The sequence below is a fragment of the Aulonocara sp. 'chitande type north' Nkhata Bay genome, linkage group LG7 (assembly GCF_057382095.1).
Source record: "Aulonocara sp. 'chitande type north' Nkhata Bay isolate Kocher_YH1m ecotype deep benthic linkage group LG7, A_spYH_male_GT1.1, whole genome shotgun sequence".
NCBI classification, from domain to species: domain Eukaryota; kingdom Metazoa; phylum Chordata; class Actinopteri; order Cichliformes; family Cichlidae; genus Aulonocara; species Aulonocara sp. 'chitande type north' Nkhata Bay.
Genome location: NC_141350.1, coordinates 28,380,988 through 28,394,218, shown reverse-complemented (window position 1 = coordinate 28,394,218; position 13,231 = coordinate 28,380,988). Strand labels below are relative to the sequence as shown.

Below are 13,231 nucleotides of genomic sequence, written 5' to 3'. Positions count from 1 at the left end.
TCCTCACTCTCGGTTCACATCAACTTTTTTGATGTTTTTTACAGGTTTTATAAATAAAGTTTGTAATGATCACGAGACCAACTTTCTGCACCTAAGATGTCAAATGTGATTGGCTATAATCGTCTTCATTACCTCCTGTTTAAAGCTGCAATAAAACAGGTCACACCAGTGTTTCAAACTTTATTGACAGAGCCACAGAGAGCAGCAGATTTATGTTGTCACATGAAATCAGACAGCAGACAGGAAGTGGATCAGTAAAAACAGAAAGCTGGTATCGTGTTGCATTCGTTTAATGTTCAGATTTAAAATCAAGAACCAAAAATCTGCTCATTTAAATTATGTGCTTCAGTTCAGTTTACAGCAATAACTTACGGTTTACAGTGTTATCTGTTTCCATGGCGACACACAGAAAGTCTTCTGCCAAGCCTCGTCAACCGTCTCAGGTGGGTCAGGTATTCGAGTCAGCAGCAGACTTCCAAAGAAGAAGAGAGGTTCTGACAGAACAGATGACCAACTGAAGGGCGGGTCTCTGACTGACTCAAAGACACTGAATGTGATTGGTCAGAAGCTGAGAGGGGGCTCACTAATTGGTTGGATCCAACTGTTCTGTTCAGAACCAAACTCAAAAAACATGAAAAACTATCAAAGGCGCTGAATTATCAACATCATCATCATCAGTGTCCATGGTTACTGTCATGTTAGGGGGTTGGGGCCATGCAGGGTAAGGCAGGGGGCAGAGCTAAGCGCTACACATCTTTAGTGGTATAAAAACATAAAAAGTTCATGTTAGAGTTTCTTTGAGTTGATGGACAGCTGGCAGCAGCCAATCAGGAGAGAGGAGCAGGTGAGGGGGTGGGCACAGCACTTAAATACACTCACTTTCTGTACAGTTCATCTCATAAACATTTCCTGTTGGTCTTGCATATTTACACAGATGTCACGATGTATGAGCCGCGTTCGCCACCGCCCCCACTGCTGCCACCGCCCCCACTGCTGCCACCACCCTCGCCTCCCTTTGGCTCGCGTTTCTTCGTGATTGGGGTGGGGATAAGGGAGGGCCGCGTAGGGGTAGTGGAAGATGATGTGGTGGTAGTGGGTGCTGTGCCTTCAGCACTGCTCTTCCTTGGGCTTGGCGTGTAGTTGAAGGGGCTGACTCGGGCCGCAACGGCACCGCTGCGCTGCTGAGCGCGCTGCTGCTGGTGCGGCGGCTGTTGCGGCCGGCTCTCGATCGGCGCTGGCTTTTCGTCAAGGCTCTCGCAGCTGCGGCGCAGGTTAAGGTTAGAGGAGGAAGAGGAGGAGGAAGACGGGATCTTGGAGGGAGCGGGGCTGTCGATGATGGGTGGGGCATTGATGGCAGTAGGCGAGCGGGCAGAGCAGGAGGAGGAGGAGCGGGGGTTGTTGACAGGGCAGTCCTCCAGCCGGACCCACACGTCTTCGGACTTGTCGGCGAAGCCTCGGTTGCTGAATGGGTCGCCGCTGCTCTTTGCCTTTCTCCACGTTCCCTTCAATCTCATGGCACTCTCCTCCTCACTCCGTCCTTTCTCGCTGGACTCGGAGGATGCTGACAGCACGGACGATGAGCTTCCCGTTCTTTTCCAGGTGCCGACGCGCGGCAGAGAGGTTGAGTGTTTCCCGCTGCTGGCTCCGCCTCCCCCGCTGCTGTTTTCCCGTTTCCAGGTGCCGGTGCGGCTGAAGCGAGATGATGTCACTTCCTGTGGGCGTGACGGGCTTTCAGAGTGTGAACGGTTGACGTCGTTTCTCCTGGCAGTTGAAGGTAGTGGCGAGTCTGGGCTGGATGGCGACTCGAGAGCGGCTGCCACTGCAGTCTCCTCCAGCTTCCTCTTCAGTGTCGGGCTCGGAGCTTCTTTGATAAAGGTTGACTGCCTTACGAGTGCCAGCTTCTCAGGCTCCGCCTTTTGCTTCTTGGCGGCAGTGGAGCCACTGACTCTCGATGTGGACTCGCTTCTCGGGATGCCACCACCACTCTTCGGGGTTGTGGTGGGTTTAGTGGTCCTGGATGCAGAGGATGATGATGCACTTCCTGGAGAAGCCGTGCGTGGCAGCTGCGAGAGCTTCCCTCCTTTCTGACTGGGTGCTGGGGTGGAGCGAGATGGGGTGGAGTCCCGAGAGGACCCGCCCACTCGATCTACATCGCTGCCTCCAGGAGCTTTGGCCACAGCAGCTGCTCGGGGCTTGCTCCGCCCCCTGGCTGCCGGCTCCGCTCTTGGCTTTCCAGTGATCAGACTCCTGTACACCTTCTTCCCGCCCCTCAAAGCCTTCGCTTCCTCCTCCTCCTCCTCCTCCTCTCTCTTCTTCTTGGCCTCCAGCGTGCTGCGCTCACCAGGCTTCAGGATCGTCGCGCCTCGCTTTGTCTTCTCCTCTGGTTCCTCCTCCTCTTCGTTGTTATTAGCTGTTGTAAGGTGGAAGGGCGAGCCGACAGATTTCAACGACAGGACCGAGTCAGAGTCTGATGATGGCTGGCGGGAGAGTGAGGAAGCAGCGGCAGCGGCATTCAAGCTGCTGACGATGGAGTTGGCACCTTCTTGGATGGCCTTCCAATCAAAGGACTCTGAATCTGGAGAGGCAGGGCTCCTTGGTGCATCTGAAGGCTCCTCCTCAGCCAGAATGCCATCTTCAGCTTTGGAGACAGATAGAGGCGGGGCGGGTACAGGGAGGGTGGTGGTTTTCTTTTTCTTCTTGGGCATGGCGGAACTGATGCACTCCTGCAGCAAGTCGTCCTCCGAGTCTATGCTCAGTGAGCTCAGCGAGGAGTTCCTGGAGAAGCACACGGGCGTGTCCTCAACATGAAAGGCTTTAGGTGCATAGCCAGTGGCCGCAGGGGGGCGAGGCTTTGACTCCACCTATCAGGGATAGAGGAGCACAGAGGGACATCTGTCACAAGACTGATACATTTCTGTGAAGCAAAACTGTAACTCCACCAGGAAGTAACAAAGTAACAAGTAAACAAGGTAAACAGTACACACTACACTAATTACGCCTTACTCTGTGTACTCTCTACACTGAGTACTACTCTGTGTACTCTCTGCTCTAAGTACTTTACTCAAGTATCTAGACACACCTCTGCTGGAGGGGGTGGAGACTTTGCCCCCTCTTTGCCTTTGTCTTGCTGCTCCGGCGGGGGTGGGGCAAACTCCTTGTTGTTGTTCTCCTGGTCGATGTCGCTCAGTGAGCTCAGCGAGGAGTTCCTGGAGAAGCATACGGGCGTGTCCTCAATAGCGAACTTCTGCTTCTCGTCCGTGGCCGTCTGATTGGTCGGTGGTTTTGTGCGTGGAAAAACGGCAGCTGTCTGCTGCTTCTTCTTCCTGCCTTCTTCTTCTTTTGCCTTCTTTTCTTCTTCGTCCTTCTCGCCGCCATCCTCTTCATCAAAGTCCAGCGAGCTCAGTGAGTCATTGCGTGAGAAGCAGCATGGCGTTCCTTCAATCGGCGTGTAGTGGCGCGGCGAGTCAAATGCGAATCCCGGCTTTGCTTTTGCAGCTGCTGTTGTGGTGACGCCATACAGCGCCCGCTGAGGCATCGGCTTCACAGGCGATGTTGGCTTCTTCTTCTGCTGCTGCGGGCCAAGGGGAGACGGGGCCGTTGGAGGGAGAGGAGGCGGTAAAGGCGGGGTTTGCAAGTGCTCGCTGTTTGCCGCTGCTCTGACAGGCTTCCTGGGTTTGGCTTTGGGCATGGCAGCACTAATGCACTCGGCAAGAATGTCATCTCCGTTCTCGCCCTCAGGAAACCCTGCCCTTCTCCTAGGGGCAGAGGTGGGTTGGGCTACAGGTACGAGGCCCGCTCCCATCTGCTCATTGGGTGGGGAGTCAATGGTCAGATCACTAAGAGACGTGGCAGTGGAGAAGTTGAGCGGCGTTCCCTCCACACAGTAAACTCTGGGCACCTCCTCCGGCGGCGGCATGTCCTTCCTGGGCTGCGGTTGGGCACGGCTTTGAGGTGAGAGGATTTTGTAGACAGGAAGCTGGCTTGGTTTCCGTGGTGCTGCTTGCTGCTGCTTCTTTGGTTTCCGTGATGATTTGGGCATGGCCATGTTGATACATGCCTCCAGGATCTCAATGTCATCGTCATCATCTGATTCATCAAGGATGGGTTTAGGAGGCTCTTCCTTCCTCTCCTCAACCCCACCCTCATCCTCCTCTTTCTTCTTTTTCATCTCCGCGGGAATGTAGGGCTCATCCAGACTGAGTGCGCTCAGACTGGAGGCACGGGAGAAGCCATGCGGCGTGCTCTCGGTGGCAAAGTGCAGCAGTACGTCGGCACTGCTTTCCTCCTCATCCTTCTTCTTGGCCTTTTCCTCCTCCTTCGTCTTCTGCGGCGGTGGTGGTGTCTTGGCACGGCTTGGTGGCATGGTCTGACCTGGGCTGTCGGGCAGGTCACTGGGGCTCACCACGCCGCTCGGCATGCCGCTGGAGGGCTCGCTGGAACGCACGGAGCTGGCAATGGAGGAGGTGGAAAAGCTCTCGAGCGAGCTGACGGACGTGCAGCGGCTGAACATCAGCGGTGTCTCCTGAGCGTACGGCTGCTCCGGCGGGCTCTTAGGAGTCCTTGCGCCTGATGAACTCACATGGTGATGGTGGTGATGATGATGGCTATGGTGGTGGTGGTGGCTACGGCGCCCCCGTGTGGATGGTGCAGCAGTGGTCTGGCTCTCAGCCTCTTTTCGCTGCTGCTGCTCATGTGCGTCCTTCTCACTGACAGGGAGTGTCGGGTAGTCGATACCGCCGCCGCTCCCCCCTTTCCTCTTTCTTGTTATGACATCACCGTCTTCCTCCTCTTCAGAGGACAGCGAGGATAGCGAACTGCCTCTGGAGAAGCAGATGGGTGTGTCCTCTACGCAGTATGTCTGTGTCGACTCCTGGTTGCTTTTTGGCGCCCCCCGGGTGCTGGGAGGAGGTGGTGGGCGGAGCTTGCTGGCAGAGTTTGATGGGGGTGGTGGAATAGAGGAGGAGGCGGTCTCCTCTGGTTTGAAGAGCTTTTTACGTGTGGCATCAGTGCCGTACTTTAAGCTGTAGTCGATTGGCTGCTCGGTCGTAGACTCTGTACCATAATTCGATGTTGCTGTGACAACGACATAGCGTGGAGGCGAAACTGCTGCCATGTGCCCGCTACCGGCTGCTGAATCACTGCCGTCGTTCCTCCTCAGTCTGGCGTCCTGCTCACTGTCATCATCGCTCTCAATGGCGCCGCGATGATTAGGGCTCTGGCGCCCAGAGTTCAGCTGTTCGTCAGAGTACTTGAGGCTATAGTTTATGGGCGTGTCCAGCTCTCCGCCGTCATCGTCCGCCATGTGGTTGGCGCTGCGTATCTTATGGGCCAGATCAGCTGGGTACTTCCTGTAGACACAACACTTGTTAGCGCTGCTCTCGTCTGACGAGTAGAAGGGTTCAGAGGACGGTTTGGTCTTCCCACGGTTGCCGTAACCATCAGCGCTCGTCACACTGTTAAGGCTGTCGCTGGACGCCCGCACGCTGGGCGGGAACACTGAGCGAGTGTATGCTGCTTCCTCGCTTGCCCTCTTTGATCCGTCTCCATTCTTTGGGCTCGATAGCACCGGCGTGTTGGTATATGAGCGCGTGACGCTGCCTGCTCCTCCTGTGGCACCATTACAGCCCCGCCCCTTCCTGTGCGCCGCCTTGGGGCTCAGGTTGTCGATGTTGTCGAAGGTCTCCGACAGCTGTTGTGCATCCAGCTCCTCGAATAAAGCTTTCTGTTTACGGGCCTGTAGTGATGGGGCGCCTGCACCAGGAGACACCACGCTGGCATCCTTGTAGCGTGCTGGGCGGTTGGCCATCAGGTTACGCAGCGCAGCGGCACTGCCCATGGCGATCATTTTATGGCGTGAATGGATGAGGTTGCGCAGCATGCCCACGGCGCCCAGCTCCCAGAGGGCCTCCTGGTCTTTGGTGTCGCGGGCAGAGAGGTTCCAGAGCGTGCCACAGGCGTTGGACACAATGGTCAGGCTGTGAGACTTCAGGTGCTGCAGCAGCGTTGGCAGGCAGCCATGTTCCCGTAGGATCTGCCTGCAGGACAAGAACAGGGAGAATAGTCAGAGAGACAGTGCAAGTTCATATCCAACGCTTTGTTTACCCAAGTTTACTTTACCTGTGCGCCTCGTTGGTGGCGATAAGGCTTGAGACGTTTCGCAGGATGCCACCACCACTTTCAATTATGGCGAGTGTGTTGGTGTGGCTGCGATGCGTCAGTGTCCCCACCAAAAACGCCAGAGCACCGTCCACAGCGCAGATATCAGCCTTATTCTCTGTGCAGTGAGCCGACAGGTTCCAGAGCGCACTCAGTACAGACTTCAGCGTCGACTCCTGTAGAAGGACAGGAAGAAGAAATGGTTTCAGAGCATGCTTAGTGTAGATACATTAACAGGAGAAGAACAGAACGTTTACCTTCTGCACCTCGAGAGCGCAGCCCATCAGCGCTCGGACACTGCCGACCTCACGTAGCGTCTTCTTACTGTTAACATCAGCACGCCAGGACAGGTTCCTCAGCACGCTAGCTATCACCTGAAACAGCGAATCACAGCAAGGGGTCACTTAACAAATCTTTCTAAAGGACAGGTGGACGCTGTGACATAATGGGTTGGCGGTGGAGCCATGTGTGCTTACCTGCTGCAGGTCTTCACTCTCAGACTTGAGCTGAGCGACCATTGCTCGCATGCAGCCCTTCATAGAGCACAAAGTGGCCTGAAAAAAAAAATACAACACGAGGGTCATCATCTTCCTTTCATCTGATTGGTTAATCAGTCGAAAAAGTAAATTAAGTTCCTCTTACCTTATTGGCTACATCTCCAAAGGTGAGATTGGTGAGTGCCATGCCAGCGTATCGCCGCAGAGTGATGCTGTAGTGATCGCTGCTCAGACCGAACATCTCGCAGTCCACCTGTAGCAGCTCCGCCACCGCCTGCAGACCGCCTGCAGGGACAGAACACCCCAGTGTGAGCAACAGGAAACAGGAAGCAAGGAGCAGGAAAGACGGTTCAGGAAATGAGACGGAGCGGGAAACAGGGAGGCAAACCCAGAGAAACCCACCGAGCTCGTTCATGGCGTGCCGATGCTCTTCGTCAAAGGACAGCTTCATGAGGACACAGACGGCTGGACAAATCTGATGCTCCACAGGGGACGGCACTGAGAAGACACACACACATTACACACATAACATCTGCTGACTGCTCACTGGTGGGCACGTGTGTGACTTCACTCACTGGGGTTGTCCTCCTGGTCGACACCCCTCTCATGATTCTCCTGCCAGGTCCAGCATGCCTCGCAGTAATGGCGCACCTGCTCCAACAGGTGGAGCACTCTGATCTCTCGCCGCCCTCTCTTATCGTCCGGCTGACTGTGCACAATGTTGTGGAGCGCCGCTGACGCCCGTGCGCGCGCCTCCTTACTGCCACGGGAGTTACCTAGGCAACACAAGAAAACGAGTGAGGTCACATGACAACAGGCATATGTATCACTACTGAACGACTTGACCGTTACCTAGCAACAAGGAGTCCTTGTCGTTGCCATGCAGCAGCTGAATGAGCAGCGGCAGACAGCCAGACTGACGCATAGCAATGCACGAGTCCTGTGAGCTTGACATGGCGAGCAGCGTCCGTGACATGTCGTCCTTATCGTGTGTCCCCAGCATGGACAGCAGGCTGTACACCATCTCCACCTGCCAGGGGTGACACAGGTGTACCCCGCATGTGAGACACTGTTAAACGGTACGCAGGTGAAGCAGTTTTGTTGTCAAGGAGACTTACTTTGGTTCCCAGATGGCTGGTGATTCGTCGAGGCACAGAATAGCTCGTCTCATTGGCTGGCTCGTGATCCAAACGAGTGCCTGCGCTCTGCAGCAGGAGTGACGGTTTAAAAATCAGGTTCAAAGAAGAGATTCCAAAGTAAAGATTTCAGGTGATGTTACATGACGAGTTGCTCACCTGCGCCCCAGCCAATCCGCTGCTTTCGCTCGCCCCCTGAGCACCTTCAACCTGGAGAGAAAGGAGAGAAAGTGAGGCGCAGGCTGGGTAACAGATGAGCGTGTAAGGTGAGGTGTTTGCATATGATCCTTACAGGTGAGGTTACCTGCAGCCGGGCCCCGAGCCGCAGGATGTCTTTCTCTATCTGCTGTATCCGAGCCACGCGAGTCTGAAACACAGAGTACAGGTGTCAAAACACATTTACAGATACGGGTACAGACGCAGGTGAGCTCCTCCTACCTGAGCTCTCCTCTCCATCTCCTTACAGGAGCCCAGCTGCTTCTCCATCGCTGTTCGCAGCTGATGGGCATCATACTCAAGCTGACGGCGATTTAAGTCTGTCTGTAGAGAGAACTGACACGGATGCCCTCATTAACACATTAACATTAACCAGTTTGACTCTAGCCCACTCCCACACCGTTGCAGGAGTTCTTACATTCCCAGTGAGCGGCAGACTGTCGATCCTCTTGGTGAGATCCTGCAGCTGAGCGTAGTACCAGTCCTTCTCCTTCTCCTCCTTATCCAGCTCCGCCAATAGGAGAGACCTGCCAAGGGCAGCAGCCAATCACAGGGCAGGAGAAATAGGCGGGAAAAACAAATGAAGCAAATAAAACATAGAAACAATTAGAAAACTGAATAGTCTGACCTTCTGCATCAGCTAAAAACAATTTGACCATTTGATATTCTGTGATATATGTAGGTTCTACTACATCAGCAGTATCCTCAGTAATACCTCTAAAGCATTACTGTGTGCATTTGTAGCTTAGCGTAAACATGCTCATAGTACTCTCAATACTTTCACTACTCCATTGTATTCTCTCTGTGTTCTCAGTATCTACAGTACTCTCAGTACTCTGTAGTGCTCTAACTGCTACGCAGTATTACCTCTCTTTCTCCAGCTCCTCCAGGCAGCGGTCGTGGCCGTCTCTGCCCGCAGATGGCAGCCCTCTCCTGGGAAAGGCAGCACTTGTTGAGGGGCCTGGAGCTCCGGAGCCTCCCACTGCTCCTACAGGAGCTCCAGAGGATGAGGAGGTGGAGCCGGGGGCTAGGAGAGGGCGGGATCGGGACTTAAAGCCGGCCGAATCAAGACTCAGCTCTGAGGGTGGGAAACTCAGTGAGCACATGCTGAGCTGCTTCTTCTTCGACCTGCGTCTGGATGTGTCAGACTCACCTTTTAACCGTCCAATGAGCTCCAGCTGAGAGCCACAAGCCTCCCCAGACTCTTCTTCTATGGTGCCCTGAAGCTGCTTCAGCACTTCCTGCTCACAATGAGAAAGAAAACAAAGAGGATAAAATCAGTTCCTACTCTGACCCTCTAATACTCTCTCTCACACACTCACACGCTGTTTCTGCAGCACACAGAACAAAACGCGTCGCTTTCAGAATAAAGCAGAGATCACTCACCACGATGAGTCGGCAGCGTTCAAACAGAGACATGATGGAAACCAAACTCACTCTGACCGTCTTCACTCATCGACACAAACCAGGAAATGGGAAACAGGAAGTAGGAAGTGAGGGTGTGTTTGGAGACGAAGGACGGGACAATAACGAGAACAAAAAACATGAACAATAAAGATCCAACTTCAAGATGACCGACCACGAGAGAAACTCCAACACGCTGAAAACGTGCAGGATGAGCTCCACGGAGCAGGAAAAATATGAAGAATCGAAGTTCAGTAAAATCACAGGGAAGAGAGGAAGAGGACAAAATGCTGCAAACAGGAAGAAGAAAACTGATGGAAAAAGAGTTAAAAGGACAGAGTGCTCACTCTGCCCGTTTCCTCCATATCACGCCAAAGATCCTCTGACGCCTCATTCTGACCAACAACAACGAGCTCATTCTCCCGGTCCGCAGCACGTGATTGGACAAAAACAGCAGTGCAGCTATTCTAGGCCTTAGGGCGAGAGACACCGGTTGCATACGCAGAGAGAAAGAGCAAGAGAGAGCGCAAAACAAACACACACACACGCATAAAGTTTTGCTCTTGCAGTCAGCTGACTAATCACTGCAACAGCAGGGGCGTGGCCACACGTATGAACACACATGTGACACCCTGTGATAAGTAGGGATGGGTATCATTTAGGTTTTATCCGATACCAGTACCAAACCGGTACTTTTGAAACGGTGCCGGTGCTCAAACCGGTGCTTAAAGAATGGAGAACACAAACTTTGTCCAAAAACCTCTCATGTTTAACTGTTTTCCACTTTTTCTTTGGTCATTTTAGCCTTTTTGGCCAGGGTGAAAGGAGTATCTGCCATCTAACAAGAAGACAGCCGCATGGAACTACGACGCTGTTTGCTAGTTCACCTTACATGCATTAATGCTCGTTTGTGTTGTTGTGTTTGCACATCTCTGTTGCTTGTGGGGCTCGCACACAAGAATTTCACTCGCATGTGCTGTGCCAGTGTGCCTGCACATGTGATGTGACAATAAAAAGTGATTTGATTTGATTTGATTTGATTTAATGTAATAACGTGGTTAGCCTACTCAACCTAAATTACACATGAACAACATTAAGCTACTCACGCAGAGAAGAACGGCTGCTGCTGCATCATCATCCGTCATCATTTCTGCTACACTGGCAGGGCTACGGGCCAGGACTCTCCTCTTCGTGTTTTTGGGGGATGTTGCTAACTCCGGTCCGATAACAGGCACCACACCCGCAGTAGATGTGCACGGCGTGAGGTCTCGCAGCAAGCTATCAAATACGGCGCATTTCTCAGCTTATAAAAAAAACGCTATGCGTCACCAGGTGTTTCATCAGATTCGAGGAGTTACCTCCTTTGCACAGTATCACCTTAAAGCACTTGTTGCAGGCTGCTGAGTTTGCAGCTTTTGCTGTGAAGTACAGCCAGACCTCTGACCGCTTCACCTTGGGCGTTTTTAATCTGTAGCTCTGCTCTAAAAGAACGTACGTACCTGGGCCCGCCTACTACACTTGCAAAGGTAAAATGATTGGCTAGAATCCAAAGTGTATGACATCTCAGGAAAAAAAAAAAAGCACCGAAAAAAAAAAGCACCGAAATGTGCGCTGCTTTTCGGTCTGGTTACTACCGTTTATGTCAGAACCGGTGCCATCATGGCACCGGATACCGGTACCCATCCCTAGTGATAAGTTTTTAAAAAAAAGAAAAAAAAAAGCCTTTATTAATTTTAATGGCCATCATTTTAATACAGTCTTTACACTGAGTTGTGGTCACTGCGCCCTCTTATGGCAAACAGAAATTCAGCTTTAGCAGATAATCAACTTCAAGAAGAGAACTGGAACAGATTGATAAAGTTTAAAACAGCTGTGAGTCACAGACTGAAAAAACTTTATTTAAATCTTATCTGTTTGCAGTTTTAACTGGAAGTTTGAGGGAACATTTGAACATCTGATGTTTCTGATGTGAGCGCTGCCACCTACAGAGCCTGACTGATCAATATATTTAAACCATTAGACACACACGCACACACACACAGGCACGCACACAGAGCAGCACCTGCTCAGATAAGCACTCACCTTCATGTTGGAGGCCTCTGTCTCCAGCTTGGTCAGGTGGTTGGAGTTGTCCTGCAGCTCCTGTCTCAGGTTTGAGTTCTCCATCTTTAACACCTCGACCTGCCTCAGCAGCTGGTCATACGACGCCGCCGCCATGTTGGACCCGAGTGTGACCTGCAGACAGACAGCAGCCAATCAGAGTGCATGTGGGCAAGGACAGGAGTGTTTACGTGTTTTCAAAGGCGGAGTTGAACTCAACAACAATACCTGAACTTAGATACTAATAAAGTTTTATTAAAGAGATGCCAGCAGCCAGTAATCAATAAGCTTACTGATCTGCAGCACAAAACATCTGCATAAACATGAGAACCACCACTCAAAAGCCCCACCCACACCTGAAGCCCCACCCATATGGGAACAGCTGGTCTGTTGAAGATAATAATGATGAAGTGCAGCAGTTACTGACACTTCTTGTGTCCCAGAGCAAACCTCTGTACAAAGACTACTATTAATGGACCCTGCAACATGTTACCATGGCAATGGTACAGAGACAGTGTGACCGCAGTATAAGCGTCACAGGAGATAATGTCACAAAAGATCAGAACCAACGTGTAAAATTAAAATGACGATAAATCATTGAGGAACTTTTCCTCGAAAGAAAAGTGAGACATGACAAAGTTGACAGACCTTATTCCTCCACGTTTCGAAGGACAGCGTGGAAGGCCAATGAGAGAACAACACTGTTTCCGCCAATCATGTGGCTGGAACAGAGTGGGCGATCAAAAATGAAATGAAACACTCGAGCGACAGCGTTACAGACCATGGTGTCCCAGCAAATGAGGGTGAAGACGACGACCTCTGAAGCAGCGTCATCCTTCAGAGCACGCTCAGTGCTCACTTCCTCCCATACTGCGTTTTAGAACACAAATATCTGCAGTGACATCATAAACACATCAGCCTGCTTTATTGTTGTTTCCCATGATGCTGTGCAGCTGTTCATATGGTATTATTATTTTATTATCAACATTATTAACATTAACCCTGTGGAACTCCATAATTAACCTTAGTGTGAAGAGGACCACCACATGAACAAATTGGAGTCTATTAGATAGATATGATTCAAACCACTGCAGCACAGTACCTGTAATACCTACAGCATGCTCTATTTGTTCTAATAGAATATTATGGTCAACAGTATCGAACGCTGCACTAAGGTCTAGCAGGACAAGCACAGAGACGAGTCCACTCTCAGAGGCCATAAGAAGATCATTTGTAACCTTCACTAAAGCTGTTTCTGTGCTGTCATGAGCTATGAAACCTGACTGAAACTATTCAAATAAACCATTCCTCTGCAGATGATCTGTTAGCTGTTTGACAACTACTCTTTCAAGGATTCTTGTTATGAAAGGAAGGTTGGAGATTGGCCTGTAATTAGCTAAGACAGCTGGGTCAACAGATGGCTCTTTAAATAACAGTTTAACTACTGCTGGCTTGAAGGCTTGTAGTACAGGACTGCAGTCTTGTAGGAATAAGGTCTAAAAGACATGTTGATGGTTTGATGATGGAGGTTGAAGGAGAAAGTAATTGCTGAAGTTAACTCAGAAAGATTCATTGGAGAAAAAGACTAAATCAGGGGTCGGCAACCCTAGGCACGCGTGCCACAGTTGGCACGCATGCGGGTTAACTGATGGCACGTTAACCTGGCCATCGGGCATACTGGGCATTTGCTCGGTGGCCCGGTGACTTCTTTTTTTTCTTCTT

At 51.6% G+C, this 13,231-nt stretch overlaps 1 protein-coding gene across 6 annotated transcripts in view; it reads right to left on the bottom strand.

The window, feature by feature from the left end:
* Positions 1-274: 274 nt before the first annotated feature.
* The window catches only part of apc (APC regulator of WNT signaling pathway), a 29,631-nt gene continuing 16,674 nt past the window's right edge, over positions 275-13,231 (bottom strand). For 2 of the 6 annotated variants that reach the window (XM_086299826.1, XM_086299827.1), the window contains exons 2-17: positions 11,492-11,644; positions 9,159-9,246; positions 8,873-9,083; positions 8,424-8,532; positions 8,228-8,341; positions 8,082-8,156; positions 7,949-7,999; positions 7,772-7,858; positions 7,506-7,683; positions 7,229-7,429; positions 6,799-7,151; positions 6,633-6,710; positions 6,414-6,530; positions 6,118-6,332; positions 3,080-6,035; positions 275-2,861 (exon numbers count right to left, since the gene is read on the bottom strand). In XM_086299826.1, the coding sequence (XP_086155952.1) occupies positions 927-2,861; positions 3,080-6,035; positions 6,118-6,332; positions 6,414-6,530; positions 6,633-6,710; positions 6,799-7,151; positions 7,229-7,429; positions 7,506-7,683; positions 7,772-7,858; positions 7,949-7,999; positions 8,082-8,156; positions 8,228-8,341; positions 8,424-8,532; positions 8,873-9,083; positions 9,159-9,246; positions 11,492-11,626 (6,903 nt within the window). In that variant the 5' untranslated portion in view covers positions 11,627-11,644 and the 3' untranslated portion in view covers positions 275-926. The remainder of the gene's footprint in view (positions 2,862-3,079; positions 6,036-6,117; positions 6,333-6,413; positions 6,531-6,632; positions 6,711-6,798; positions 7,152-7,228; positions 7,430-7,505; positions 7,684-7,771; positions 7,859-7,948; positions 8,000-8,081; positions 8,157-8,227; positions 8,342-8,423; positions 8,533-8,872; positions 9,084-9,158; positions 9,247-11,491; positions 11,645-13,231) is intronic. The other 4 variants (XM_086299828.1, XM_086299829.1, XM_086299830.1 and 1 more) reach the window with 4 other exon arrangements.